The 15494-nt window shown below is 39.5% G+C and overlaps 1 protein-coding gene across 1 annotated transcript in view; it reads right to left on the reverse strand.

The window, feature by feature from the left end:
• The window catches only part of MYO3B (myosin IIIB), a 199470-nt gene that overhangs the window by 124515 nt on the left and 59461 nt on the right, over nt 1-15494 (reverse strand). Inside the window, exon 9 of the mRNA XM_067298626.1 lies at nt 6396-6551. Coding sequence (XP_067154727.1) covers nt 6396-6551 — 156 coding nt within the window. The remainder of the gene's footprint in view (nt 1-6395; nt 6552-15494) is intronic.

The raw sequence follows: 15494 nt of genomic DNA on the forward strand, positions 1-15494 counted from the left end.
AAGCCTAGCTATACTGGACACAAATAAGTTTATAAACAAAGAATGAAAGAAACTGAATTGAGGAGAAGTTTCAGGCTGTGACTCCTGAAGTCAGACCAGATGATCCTGCCAAAAGGGAACAGCTTGCTTCTTCCTCCCCTTCCCATCTCTTGCTCCTGGTCATGTGAGGTACTCCCTCTTCTACTCCAGCTGTATTAGTTGAAGCATCCCTCCCTGCACTCACTAGCACAGTAGAACACCATGTCCTTTTCTGCAGGCTTAGTTTTTTCTGCCACTTTAGAAATTCTAGTTCAGGAAGTGTTGACAATCACTGGAGCTGAAATAAAAACAGCATTGTGAGCTTGTTCTTGGGAGCTGTGGGAAAATGAGAGAAAGAAGCAAGATCTCTCCTTTCCAGCAGCAGCGAACTGCTAGATCAGGATATGCTTTAATGAGAAGGTTGAGCTGTGATGCAGCTCTCATCATTGCCAAAGAAAGGGATCCTGCTCCCCTCTTCCAGCTCTGTGGCTTTCCCTCCTCTCTTGAACTAGCTCCACCACTTGAGTGACCCCACAGCGAGTCAGCTATGCTCAATAAACCAGGAGAAAAACAGTCCTCTTGTTTCTTTGGTTTTGCCAAGTTGGCTTTCCGCTGGCTTTGTGAACTCAATCAGCTCCTTAGGAAGTCAGACAAGCCCTAGAGCCAGTGCAGCAAGATGTGGGGTGGGGAAAGTGGGACCTGACAATGTGCTGAGCTCACTTTTGGAACTGCACCCTTAGACTTTGACGTAAAATCACTAATATATTTCAGGCCAGACCTTTGCCCCACAGTGTCACAAAGCAACTGAAATAAATCCACAGTGTTGATGTAGGTGCCCTCAGAGTAGGTGGAACTGCCTGCTGGACATAAATTATTTTCTTAAAGGAATTGCAAGTTTGTTGATGAAAACAAACTGGGAGAAGTGGCTGATACATCAGAGGGGACCTCAACAGGCTGGAGAAACAGGCAGAGAGGAACCTCATGAAGTTCAACAAAGACAAGTGCAGGGTCCTGCACCTAGGGAGGAATAACCCCATGCACCAGTACAGGTTGGGGGTTGACCTGCTGGAAAGCAGCTCTGCAGAGAAGGACCTGGGAGTGCTGGTGGACACCAAGTTAAGCATGAGGCAGCAATGTGCCCTTGTGGCCAAGAAGGCCAATGGTATCCTGGGGTGCATCAGGAAGAGTGTTGCCAGCAGGTCGAGGGAGGTGGTCCTCCCCCTCTATTCAGCCCTGGTGAGGCCACACCTGGAGTGCTGTGTCCAGTGCTGGGCTCCTCAGTACAAGAGAGACATGGAACGAGTCCAGTGAAGGGTCATGATAATAATTAAGGGACTGGAGCATCTCTCATGAGGAGAGACTGAAAGAGCTGTGACTGTTCAGCCTGGAGAAGAGAAGACTGAAGGGGGACCTTATCAATGCGTGTAAGTATCTGAAGGAAGGGTGTAAAGAGGATGGGGCCAGGCTCTTTTCAGTGGTGCCCAGTGATAGGACAAGAGGCAATGGGCACAAACTGAAACACAGGAAGCTCCGTCTGAACATGAGGAAAAACTTCTTCAGGGTGACTGAGCACTGGAACAGGTTGCCCAGAGAGGTTGTGGAGTCTCCATCCTTGAAGATATTCAGAAGCTGTCTGGACACAGTCCTTTGAAACATGCTCTAGGTGACCCTGCTTGAGCAGGGGAGTGGGACTAGATGATCTCCAGAGGTTCCTTCCCACATCAACCATTCTGTGATTCTGTGATATTCTAAACACAACTGAGCAAGCCTGCACTAAGACAGACTCAAATGAGACCACGCAGAGCCATGATACAGCTAATATATCCAAAAACTTAGAAATAAGCATAAGGTCATTCAGAGTTTCTAGGATAAATGGGTATGTCTGAAATGTCACTCCAGTGATCTCACTGCCAGTGCACTCTGTGGATGTGGGACTGGCAGGAATAAATCTGACCAGAAGCTGACTTGAACTTGGCTGGGAACCTGGAAGCTGGAAAAGTGGCTTAGAGATCCCTTTGTACTCCCTTTCACTGCACTAGTTAGAACTTGTGTTCAGCTGCTGGCTTAGTCCATTATGCATATGTTATTTAAATATAAGAAAAAAACCAAAGATACTTACATTGTCTCGTACAGTCCATTTCTCCCCAGTAGCAATTCCCCTTACAATCTTAACAGTAACAGAAAGTGGTGAATAAATTTAAATGAGTCTGAGTATACTTTCATTGATGTAAAGCAAGACTAATTCTGTCCAAGATGGATAAATGACTGGATGCTTAGCTTAGACTAAGTCATACTGCTTCACAACCTGCAATCACACCTTTGCATATAGCGTGGTCAGGCCACAAAAATAACTGTCATTTAAACAGCCTCAATGTATGTGTCTCCAACAGGGGCAAAGTGATTGTATACCCTACCTACTCAGAGCTTTTCTTCCAAGTAAAGGTATGGTTAGAAAAGATGGATCACACCAATCTAACTGAAAGGTTCAGTCCCTTTTGTTGCTACCATGCATTCCTTCCCCTTCCTGAGCCTGACCAGCTCACGATGCTAGCAGATAAATAATGCAACCAGTACCAATAATCTAGCACCAACTGGTATCTTCCTATTTTCCTTCAACCTGCCGGATCCCAGTTTCTGTCTAGTAGATTGCAGAGTAAAAATATGAATCATATGCAAGCACAGTCCCATAACGTCTCCAAGTCAGCAGTACTGAATTTCTATACTGCAGGCTTGCTCTCAAGCACAATGATCTTAACTGATTGCCCAAAATAGACAAAAGTGGGATGGTTCACACAGGGAAGAGAATCCTATAAAGAAAACACAAATGCTGAGTTGGTAAAGAACCAAAAGATGCAAATGCAAAGCACTCTGTGATCACTTCATGATCAATTGTCATCACTAGTGACCCCCTGGCTTTCTTCACAGTACAAGTGCTATTAACACCAGTGTCCTCATTCTAGAAATTTTCAGCCTGTTCTCTGGGAGTTCTATGGCAGTGTAAATGGGAGAAAATATTCCTTTTCTCATCTTCTGAATGACTGATCTATAGTGTTGCTAAACTACTAAAAAAGGCATCCACTTTTTTTTTAATACATATCTCTGAACACCAGGGAATTAATGCACCTTTTATTGTATCTGTCATGTGCACACCAATAAACAAACAGAAAAAGAGCATGCACATATATCCAAAGGTATAGTATAAAGATTTTACTCAGCATGGGTTTTAAATGGCCAATTTACTTTGAAGTGGTGACTATACATTCAGAGGACTTCTACAGATCACTACAAATGAATGCCAATAAACTTCTTCACCTGGTTGTGTTCTTCTGCATGTCAGATTCTGTACTGAAAATTATTTTATAAATGCATTAGAGAGTTTTTTAGGGCTTTTTACTGATACCATTTTTCCTAGGGGGTACTTTCTCCCTATTATGAAGCTAAGCTCTTTACTATTATGAGTCTATGCCTCTGGTAAAAATTATAATTAGATGCTCCTGGTGGTTGGTTCTCCTGTAATAATCTTATGTTTATAATCCAATATTAACTGTTTAGTAGCAAGTACCTACTGAAAATTTAGAACTTTCCTACTTCCAGAAGTATAAAATTGCCATTTTTAGTGCTGGTTAGTTAGGAGCAACTTCATGTAGGGCTTTACAAAAGAAGTGTTCAGCAACTAAGTATCTAGCATTAAGGAGGTCCAACACTTCTTAACATAAAGCATTGTTTTCAGATGCTTCTGTTCTTCAAAATTGTAACTATTTAGTCTGTTTATTTTCCATGAAGGATGTGTGGATCCTTCCAGCTGTTCCTGAAAACAGAAAAAAAAAATTGATTTTTACCTTAGGAAATGTTTTGAGATCCTTCCTACAACGCACTTAAGTCCCCTTTGTTTGGCACATAGACTTAATATTTTGCAGGGACATACCTTCGCCATCTCATTAAAGTCTGTCCAAATTTGATCAAGTCACAAATCTTTGTAGATCTCAGTGGTGAAATTTTTGTGCTCATTGAGCATGCTCTTAGCTCTCATCAAACTGGGCTGGTGCTTCAAAGAACAAGTGAGGATACTGTAGTACAAGGCTACAGCAATCAGAAATACCTTCTCTAACAGCAGTGCTACAGGCCATCAGGCCAAGGGATTCAAAGTGAGGGTAAAAGAAGATCATTTCTTCTGTAGCCTAATGGTGCCTCCACTGCTGTCCATTGGCAGAGGAAGAAGTCATCTAAGTCAGAGAGAGGACTAAGAGCAATACAAAGCGTTCAGGAAAGAATGAGCCTGGGACAAAGTGTGTGATGAGACTAAAGCTTTAAGAGTAGAAGAGAAACTGTAACAGAACTGGAAGTGAAAGACTCCACAGACACAAACCAGGACTGGGAAGGAAGACAACGTCTGGCTGTTTGATGAGTCCGCAATTCAGATACCAACTGAAATAGAAAGGTGAACTCAGTGGTGATAAAAAAAAAAAAAAGTGGTCTGGGAGCCATGTATCTAGTGAGGAACACCAGGAACAGAAAAATGGCTTGAAAAAGAGGAGAACCTGCATGAGGACTTGCTGAAGAAGAGGGAGACTGGAAACAGAAGCTATTGGAGTGCCAGAGGTAGAAGAAAGAATGAACTGGGTCCAGAAGGAGAACAAGGCCTTATGGACAAAGAGAATGAGCAGCGAATGGAGACTGATAGGTCAGATAAGGAGCTGAGAAAAGGAACCTGAGGCTAGTTGGCCACACAAATCCAGGCGGAATCACAGACTATAACAGAACTTAGACTAGAGAGGGGAGATAAGATACTACAATAGAGTCTTCTTCAAAACTGCAAGCTGCAGATGGTATTGTATGCATATTGCAAATAATCACCCTTGGTGAAGAACAGTTAGGTAAGATAGCTTAAGTGGTGAGAGGATGGACGGAGATTTAGCCTCCTTTAGGTAAGCACTGATTCATACTGGGGCTGCTGGGAAGCAAAATCCCTCACCTTGTTCCAGTCATGCGTAAGCATATGTACAGCAGCCTGCCTATCACTGGACTCCCAGCTAGTTTATGGAAAGGGTTGAGGAAAGAATTGCAGGCTCGGTCTTGATTCCTGCTCACCTGCATTATGGAGAGAGATACCTGAAGAACTGGTTGGAATACCATGAGGAATACATTTCAGAGCTCCTCTTAGCACAAGGATCATTTCACTCTGTCTAGATTTTCTATATGGTCAACAGCTGGGAAAACTCAGATACCTTTCTCCCCATCCAACCCACAGCTGTATGCAACCTGCTGTGAGGTGTTACATGGGAGAGAGCTGCTTAGAAGATGAGATACAGCAAAATCTTCCAGTGTAACCCGGACATATTTAGCTCCTTCATCCACTGTAAGCATTCCTGGTACGTTTTTCCAGTTTAAAAAAAAAAAAAATCAGAGAAATCGTCTTCACCTTGAACAGGCATTCCTATATTTAACTTGTACATTCTGCAGGGGGCTTTTAGCATTTAAGCTACAGAGTCTTAAGGCATATAAATATACACATATTATGACTTACGAATCATGACATTTAATTTTCTTCATCAACATTAGTAGGTGTTTGTTTATAATAATGAGCCAGAGCTTATCTTGCACTAGAAAGATTTCATATCACAGAATGATTGCTGAGCTTGGGAAGGTGTGTTCATTTGCATTTAATTCTCTTTCAAAACAGTGAAATTCTGCCACCCTCTGGACAACAACCAAAATAAAACATATTTACAATCAGCCTCTAAAGTGAAAAATAGCTTCTGCTGCTGTTGCACAATCACTACTTTTTAAGCAGTTTTGAAATTAATTATTAGGCTGCATGAAAAATGGCAGTTCTTATTAAACTACAGACAAAACAATTATTTTAAGTACTGAATAGCCTCTTTACTTTATAATAATACTTTACTTAATATTTATTAGATACTAATAGTATCTAATCAAGCAGCAAACTTTTAAGTGTTCTTCTCTTAACCTTTTCTAATAGTCACTTCATTGTTCATAGTTGCATTTTTAAGGTCTGCTACCAAAACATGATAAAGTTTCTTGTCCTGCCAGTAGGGATAAAAAGGTACTTCCAAAGATCAGAACATTCTGGAATTATTAGCATCTTTGTGATTAAGCCAAAAGCAATACATATGAAATATTGGAGAAAGAAGGAGAAGGTTGTGTTATGGTAGATCAAATTACCTTTAAAAGACATGAATGGGAATGCATGTTCCTTGCGTTAACATGGCACGCAGCACTTACTCCTAATAAAATTGCTAATCAATGCATCAATATGATCATATGAAATAGTAAATATCTGTGCATTTCAAATTGCAAATTGTGCTTCCAGGGTAAGCGTAGAAAGGGAAGGCTGAAGAGTTTATGTTGTACAGTACCTTGTTTTGGCTACGGAGCCTAGCTGCTGCTGTTCTTGGATGAGCTCAGCCAGCTGTTTTTGCAGAGACATATCTTTATCATGCACTTGTTTAATAAATGGATGTTCCAAAAGGTGGGTGACTGAAGGACGCTTTTCAAAATCCTTAATAAGACACCTATGACAGAGAAAGAGTGGTCTCATAGCAGTGATGTTATTTCATTACAGCATGATTTGAGTTGGCTTACTGTGCGGTTGTTATCGTACAGGTGTTCCTTTTTCCACAAATTTGAGTTCCTGAGTATGCAAAGAGACTACATTTACTTTTCCATTACAGTGAAATAAATCTGGCACAAGGTACTTAACTAAGTGAATTCACTCTACAACTGTATTAGTATAAAGTTTATGAATTTGAGTCAGTCAACTTATTTCAATTGTTTTTTTTAAACTTGAACTAGTTTACTATAAAAAATGACATTTTGTCTTCTAACTGCTGTACAGTTAATACACATTAAACATAGCCTAAAACCAAGAGGCAGTATCTCATTCACTGTAATTTTCTAGTGATTCTCCAATGAGCATTTTGAACAAGAACTGTAGGATACAGCCTAATGAAAAACACAAGTGAAATTTGTGATGCAACACTAGCCAGAGCAATTTGAAACAGCTTTGTTCTGTTTTAATATGAATGTTTCAGCTAGTTCTTATATACTGTGATGACAAGTGGTAGTATAAGAATCACAGAAAATTCTGCAAGCCCACATAATTCAGACTGGAACAGAAATAAATGAGTCAGATTTAAATGCTGACTAGGGTAACAAAGTTCTGTCTGTGATAGGAACAGGTGATCTAGTAATGAATAAAGAGATACATCCTATTTATTAGCATAAAGTGTCAGGCTAATTTGTATAATCAAGATTTAAAATTGAGGAAGCCAAGATTAAAGTATAATTATTTTCTGTACAACAAAGTTGAAATAATGTAGTCCAAACAGAAAAGTGATTTAATGGGATCGGAACTCTTCAGAGTGTCCTCCAATTCCTCTTTGCATTAAATTATTTTATCTTACTCAAAGAATAATATCGACATTATTTGAGAATGTGAAAAAGAAAAGGTGCAATCCAGTATACATCTCCCTTTATTTTACAGCCCAAGATGAGTCTATATGATGAGAAGCATTCATATCAGCATACTTCACAATTACATTTCATATTCACTGATATTAAGTGACACAGTTATTATATGTATACATGTGAAGTACTTCCTTAACATGAGACATATATCACAGATAAAGATTACCTTTTTACCCAAAAGTTCAGTAAAACTTCAACGCCTTTTAGAGTAATTGATATGCTGGCAGTATCAATAGCAATTTGCAAATTTTAAATTATATCTAAAGTATCATACACATTCATTGATTTCAAAAATTACCGAACACATTAGCAACTATTAAAGCTCAGGCTCACCTCAAATACTTTACTGAAGGCTAAAGTCTGGTCTTAAAATGATCCTGCAATGTCTCTGGACATAACTTTAATACTTTAGGTTCTTGAAAACCATTTTCCCAGTCTCTTCTTGCTACGTCATATCCAGAAAAGACTGACGGTAAAATGTGCTGTCGGTTTTATAACTGTTATGGTGAATTTTGCTATCAGTTAGAACTGGAGCCTCCTGACAGAAAAACTAAGCTAACAGAACCTGCATTATCTCCATTCCTGTGAGTGCAAGGCTATAAATACCACTCCTGTCCTCCCATGAAAAGAAATCCATCATTAGCCTTTAGCAGATTCTGAGCCTCCCCTCTTTTTGTTTTGTTACCCATGTTTTTTAAAAGTCAGTACACCCACACAGACACGATGGTCCATGCCAATCCTGGTTATATTTATGTTTCCTAAAAAAGAGGAAAAAAGCATGTGAAAGGAAAGAGACCATTAATCTGAAAGGGAGAGAAAAAAAATAAAAAAACTGTGCAGTATGCAAAAACATGGATTGATGGCAAGTGTCTGAAGTGGTGATTTCATTCTGAAAAGCTCATAACTCATGTGATTTTTACCACTTTAACAGTAATTACAGATCTGTATTATATATGCTATATTGTTAATATATAACTATTCCTGTTACATTAGAATACATTTGGGATATTACAGTAATGTAACTGAATCCAAGTGAAGATATGTCATGCCAGCTACTTTTTAGATAATAAAAACATTAGGTTTTGAATGGAATCTCTACAAGAAGTTACACAGTTCCACACAGAATAGCCAGTGTTTACCCAAAGTGCTAAGAACGAGAAAATCTTTTACCCTGTGGTAAAAAATAAAATAAATTTGGAGGACCAGTGGACCTCCAAAGATACTCTATTGACAAGATCCAGAAGTTGCAACAGATATATTTTTATACATACATGTTGCATAGGTGAAACACCCAGATGTCTAGGATTCTGAAGTCATTGAGAAAGTCTGACAAGAAGAAAAGGAAGGATCACTTTTTAGGGAAAACATTCTTCTGTCTTCTCCATTATGTGCTGAAATGCAAGCTGTTTGGGACTGGCATGTATTTTAATGGGCACAGGTAAGCTCTGTCAGGGAGAAGGCTGCCTGAGGATTCCCTTCTGTTGCTTACTCTTGCCAATCCCCCACTGTTTATTCATTTCCCATGTGTGCTACTCCTCAGCTTTGCAACTCCCAAGGAAGTTTATATATCATTTCATCCATATACAGTCTTTGTTCTCGGGCAATAAGGTATTTTCTCAGCCTGCGGTCATTTAGGATTTCAGCTGAAACATGAGTGAAACTTCATGAATTCACTAGACAACAAAGCTAATGACACACAAGACATCCACGCAATTCTGTGATCAAACTCTCAGTTCCAAGCTCAAGAGTCTACCTGCTATCATGCCAAGTTTGTATCTGTACCTGAAGAACGGAGCCCTTTCAGAGGGTTAGTCAGATGCCATAACACAGCAGAGAGCCAGCAACTAACAGCTGAGAAAGGGTGAGGAACAGCTTCTGAAATTCACATCCGCAACTTCTTGTTTGAGCGCGTCTACTCCAGGGCAGAGGAATGTAAACCTCCACTGAAGTTAGTTTAATCCATCCAATTAAATAGCAAGTTCCTGGCACATTAGAAACACAGCAGCAGAAAGATAAAGCAGGCCATAGGGAATGGAAGTGTATACAGATTCACACTCTCCTTTTTACCCTGAAACAGAAGTGTTGACACAGTCAATAATAGAAATTATTCCTTATTACATCTCAGGGCCAGTCACCAGCTCCCAGTTTAGTCACAATACTTGACTAACTGTCTCTGGGCTCAGTGCACGCTTAGACATTCAACACCAGTTTGGTGCATCAGCAGGTCTGCTGAGACTGAGTGCAGGATGAAGAGCTCTGTCACACGGTACCAGAAACATAGTTCTTACATTTCTCCTCTTGGTACTTATTCCTTTGTCCTATTTCTTCTCTATGTAGACAAGTATTCTGAGGAATACTCTGCTTCTACACATGGCCACTTCAACTGAACTGTGCTTCTCTTAATGCCACACTGAACGCATGCTGCTGTTCTTAGCTAATGTTACATGTAAAACAACAATTCTTGGACCACCACCCATGTGCTAGTGAAAAAAGGAAGTATCAGGCTGCCAGTATCACTTCAGATGTTTAGTAAGGTATCATCGTCTACCCTGGAAGCAGTGTTGACACTATACTGTTCTTCAGCAAAAATTAATTTAATATAGAGTGTCAATGTTCAGCCCAGCCAGAGCAGCAGGAGAGCGTGCTCGCCCAACCAGAAGCTGACTTCATTAATTTTCAGTGGGGATTCACTTCCTGTTATGGTGCTAAAGTCTGCATGAAGGTGGACACTGTTACAGTTTTTTCTACTGCAGTCTGAAATAGGAAAATAATATGTGAAAAAATAAATAGTAAGGGTATCTGAGCCCAAAGTTGCCATACCTAACCAGCATATTCAGCTGGGAAATGTACTAAACATAAAGCCCAGGGAAAAAAACAAAACAAAACAAGAAGAAGCAGTAACATATGTCTCTGAAATCCAGCGATATTATATTTAAAAGAAGAAGAGTGTAGTAGCAAAACAGTGCTTGTAATGTCACTTACCAGAAGGTATTCATTGTGGCAAACACAAATCAAAGTGTGTGTTGTGCAAGTAAAAAGATATTGAAAAGTTATGTCACTGAGGGATTTACTTCTGAGGAAAGGAGAAAACTAAAATATCTTCAGATGCTCATCTGAACACTCATTTAAGACCAACGTGGACAGTTAGATCAGGCACTGTCAAACATCAACCATGCTGCAATAATATATAAAAATAACAAATGCAGTGCACCTGCAAATTAAACCAAATTGTTTGGCCCATGGAAAATATGTAAAAAATCCTTAAGTCGTGAGATTGTCCTGCACTGATCAAATTGACTAAAACATCTACTACAAGATGGGTTTTACATGAGGTATGATGAAAATATGGTCATACTTGGTCTGTTATTTTTTGGATCTAAAATGTGAAGGCTAAGCAAGTAGAGAATGAAAAGGAAACAAACATTTTACATGTTGGCCTTGATGAAAGTCAATCCAATACCTAATTTGAAATTCTAGTATCTTCCATCATGCTTTCTTAGCTGAAAATTAATTCTCAGAATTCATTAGTGTCACTACATTAAACATAGGTTGCAGCCATTTGCTGCAATCTCACAGCTAAGCTCCTAAGCACCATTTCCATTCTGCCACAATTACAGGCAAAGATGAAGCATTTATTAGCAGGGAATAAGAACAGACTTCCATACACACAGGCCTGTCTGAGACAGCCTCTAAAAATTCACTGGCTGCTTGCACTTGGATGATAACATTGTTGGAATTGCTATGTCTCAACAATGTAAACTGCCATTTTGCAAGTAGCAAATCAGATGACTGAAAGGGAAGCTATTTATCAGCATTCGTGAGCTAATATTTACTAATGAATAAATGGAAAGAAATAGATTTCATAAGAACTGCAATGGTGGTCTAAATCTCCTGTGGGTTCAGAAACAGAAAACAATTACTAATGTAATTCATTATTGCAGCCAAACCTAAGTACAGCAGCAGCAGTATTTCTTTTAGAAATACTCTTTCATCAGATCCATTATGATCCTTTTGGCCACAAATGCTTTCTTTAAAAATAAATAAAGCAAGCCATTCTAACTCTTACAGCTTAGGTACATTATAATTCATCTCCAGCATTCTGTTTTCTTTAATTTTTTAATTTTAAGACTTCTAGATTTTCTGACAATTTTTCATATACTGGCAATGAATTGTTGGAATCTATTTTGTTTCATAAACCGAATATCCAACCAGACATCTAGCCACTGTTTATCATCTACACGCACAGAAGGTGCATAGGTTATTAACTGGAGGAAATGACGACTGTGTATCAGACTCAATGTTAGACATGGGGAATCCACAGCATCTGGGCTAGACAGAGAAAGTCTCCGATCTGTTCAACAAATGGTAACATAAACTGCTCACTGCCACTGCTCTGGTCTTTCTCTGCCACTCCCAGGCTCACCATGGTGCTCTCCTCCACCATCCCTTCCTCCCACAGCTCTACACTGCCCTGCCCTGCCCTCTACTTGCTTCTCACTGAAAAGGAGAGTTTTCACAGAATCACAGAAGGGTTGAGGTTGGAAGGGACCTCTGGAGATCATCTAGTCCAATCCAGGGTCTTGAACAGGACTTGAGGTCTTCCTGAGGGGCTGAGTTCCTCTCCTCCTGAATCCAGAAAACAGTGAGTTATCAGGTTGTCCTGAGAGTAGAGATAACTCCTCAGTGAGACATCTAGAGAGATTTCCCACAGGGAAAAGCAGAAAGAGTGATGAGATTCTGACATTCTGACATTTTTCTTTTCTTCCCCATAATTTCTCTGCTACTTCTATCAGAAGGCTGTTCCACAGGGGAAGATTAACGTAATCAAGAGCATGACCCCACTGGACTGCCCTTCTGCTTAGAAAACAGGAAGGGCATACTCCGACAAGCAAGATCATGTAAGACAGGTATATTAGGTCTGAAACTTTCCAAACTTTTGACTGGTACAAAGGTGTTCCGAACTGAGCAACTTATCTCAGAGATACTGAGATAGAAATTTCTCACTTTCTTCTCAATGTATTTTCTTCCTTTATGAATTTGTGCCTCTTGTTTAAGAAAAAAGAGCAAATTCAAAGTTTTTCCAAAGAAATCACTCATGATGTAGATCCATCCTCAATGCATAAAACGTGAAGTACAAGTTTGCTTCTATCCATTCGAAGGCACTTTTTGCCAACTCACTTCAATGCCACATTTCATAAATTGGGGTGTGGCGGGATAGTGATTCAGGAATCCGTTTTTTCCAGTAGCAACAGGAAGGAAAGGAGCCTTTTTTATTTCCCTCCACGTTCAAGCTACATGTTTCTTTGCCTTTGCATTATAAAAAGGACTGCAAATATATCTTCTACCGAGCATGAAAGACCAACATGCTGGCACATATTTGTTCTCCTCACACTACAGAACTTTCTAACTACTGCTAAGATATTTCATTATAAAACAGGTTCAGTAGAACTGTGTCAGAAACAATTTTTAGAAAACAAAATTCTAATCAAAGTGGTTATTGCTTTGTGGGGGTTTCTCCAGGACAAAGGTAGCACAGTTAAATGAGAGCCAAGTAGAGAAAAGGACCCCATCATTGCTTCTAAGGACTCCTCCATGAACTATACAGAGTATCAGGCTCAGTTCCTGGTGGACAAAGAAAGACAAGACAAAACTATCATCAGAGCCAGCATGTCCTTGATAACTGTTGAATATTTAAGCAGAGAGCTACCACAGTTTTGTATGCTGACTGGTGTCATATTATTGTTATGCAGATACTCTGCCCCTAGTTATGCAGATACTAAACAATGGCACATTGCTGTGATGAAGCATGTTCTTATCTGTGTATACAACAGACTCCATTCCTCAGTACTGTTCATCAAATTTTGCATTTGTCATGAACTGTAAAGCCCTAAGTTATTTACTTTCTTAAAAGATGAGTGGTTAGGAATAGTTTAGCATTCACTCATCGCTACAGTAATGCATTATATCACAAATCAGTCTCTTCTGAGATGCTTAATCCTTTATAGAAAAATAAATTAAACTGCAGCTCTTTTATCTGCATTGTACTTATAAGAAAATTTCTGATCAAGTCAGCAATACCCTGAACAAATGTCATCACATTTAAGGGAATGGTAAAAGATCAAGGAAGGAAAAATAAACTTTCTATGAGATTGTTCCTAACTGGTTAAAACGCTCTGTTCCTTCCTGTTGCCATGCAATATCCACCACTCTGTTCTTCCCTGCCTCTGTATTATATAGAGCTGTGGCAAACATTGGTCAGTAACATGCAGCACAAGGGTGGAGAGGAAAAGGCAGTTCATGAATTACATTTGTAATAATGATTCAGAGATGTGTCTGCTTCCCTGAAGCTTCCCTGCTTCCCATTCCCAGGCCTGCCAACCACCCACTGTTGCAGGTCACTACTGTTTGCAAAAAAACAAACAAAAAAACTGTGGTAACTTTGCCAACAGCATTTCTATTTTCAGTCCTAATTCAGCAAGGCATACAGGATACAAACAATCTTAGCTACAGAACTATATACAGTTGCTCCTTTGGAAAAAGCAAAGGCTGACACTGAGGGTATATAATAGGTTAAATAGGTCTCTTGCCTCAAACCAGCATCCCATGATAAATAACATGTATTTTACTGTTCCTTCTGCTACAATCAGATACCAGGATGAAGGATTGATTATGACAAAGTAGTCAATTATCACGTGCGTAACAAAATCTGATGCTCAGAACACACTTATATCTGTATTGATCTGCCTTTTGGTAGTAAATGCCATAAATTACTAATTTTCCTTAACGATGAGAGAAATACTCTAATACTGAAATGTCACCAGTACCTGTTTTCTTAATAAATCTTCTTTCAGCTGGATTTTTAACATCAACCATCACATAATGTATTTACAGCGCACATTTGAAAGCCAAGATAGGTTCACTCACACTGAAATTGTAAAATTAGGTGTAGCAAATAGCTTTACTTCTTCTACAGCTTTCCCAATCTAACTTGGGCTGAACAAACACAGCTGACTTGTTTTAGCACATAAACATGGTTTAGAGAACAAACAATGGAAACTGTATGGAATGGCACCTATCACAGCTCTCGGTATGGATCTGACTTTGCTCCTGTTGAAACCCATGAGAATTTTACCATAGACAATAGAAATTCAGTCAGAAAAAGTCTAGGGAGCATCTCAAAATCACCAAATATTTTTATTTACTGTACAATGAAGTCAGGGTTTGTCTGTCTTTTTACCAGGAATGAATCTGTTCTATGTCATTGGCATGTCCTTGTAGAAGCGGGAGCACAAAGAGCTTTCAGAACCTTTTACCATTTAAGCTTTCTATTACAGAAGTTATCTTTTGCATTTATATCAAATCTTCTCCCTTAGATACCATCCCCTTTTGTCACTACAGCCTGCAGCTGATCTGAGGTGGCTGGAGCATACAGAAGGCAGGAGGTAAGGAAAGCATACTCTGATGCTGACAGTATATTTCTGTTGTATCTTATGTCAGAGCTGGAAAGAAGGCTATGAACAGAGACATTTTTTCTCTCCTTTGGTGTTTAGGGGGTTCTTTCCTATATTCCAGCAAATGAGGACAGCCACTAAAAATGTCATATTAGATCTACTGGGATCGTACTATGCCATAATCATAGGGCAGTTAGGAAAAAATATGGCACACAATTAAACTGACTGCTTGATGCCCACTGCTGTGATCTCCCATATCTGGCTGCACTATGACGTCTCCATATGTACTAATTCACAAACACTTGGGCAAACAAGGTCAAGTTAGTTCTGCTAGCTAGGAGTCAACAGGCAATAACAACATTCTTCCCATTACTATGTGCCAAACCTGGCCTCTACGCCATGGCTCATGAGAGAAGAGCAGACAAATCTGTGCTCCCTGGAGCTTTCCTTAATCTAAAAGTATGCTGAATTGCTTCATTCCCAGCTCTGCTGTTGATCTGTGGGTGACTTTAAGCAAGATGCCCTTTTCCTCAGTTT

This window comes from Apteryx mantelli, chromosome 6 (genome assembly GCF_036417845.1).
Source record: "Apteryx mantelli isolate bAptMan1 chromosome 6, bAptMan1.hap1, whole genome shotgun sequence".
NCBI lineage: Eukaryota > Metazoa > Chordata > Aves > Apterygiformes > Apterygidae > Apteryx > Apteryx mantelli.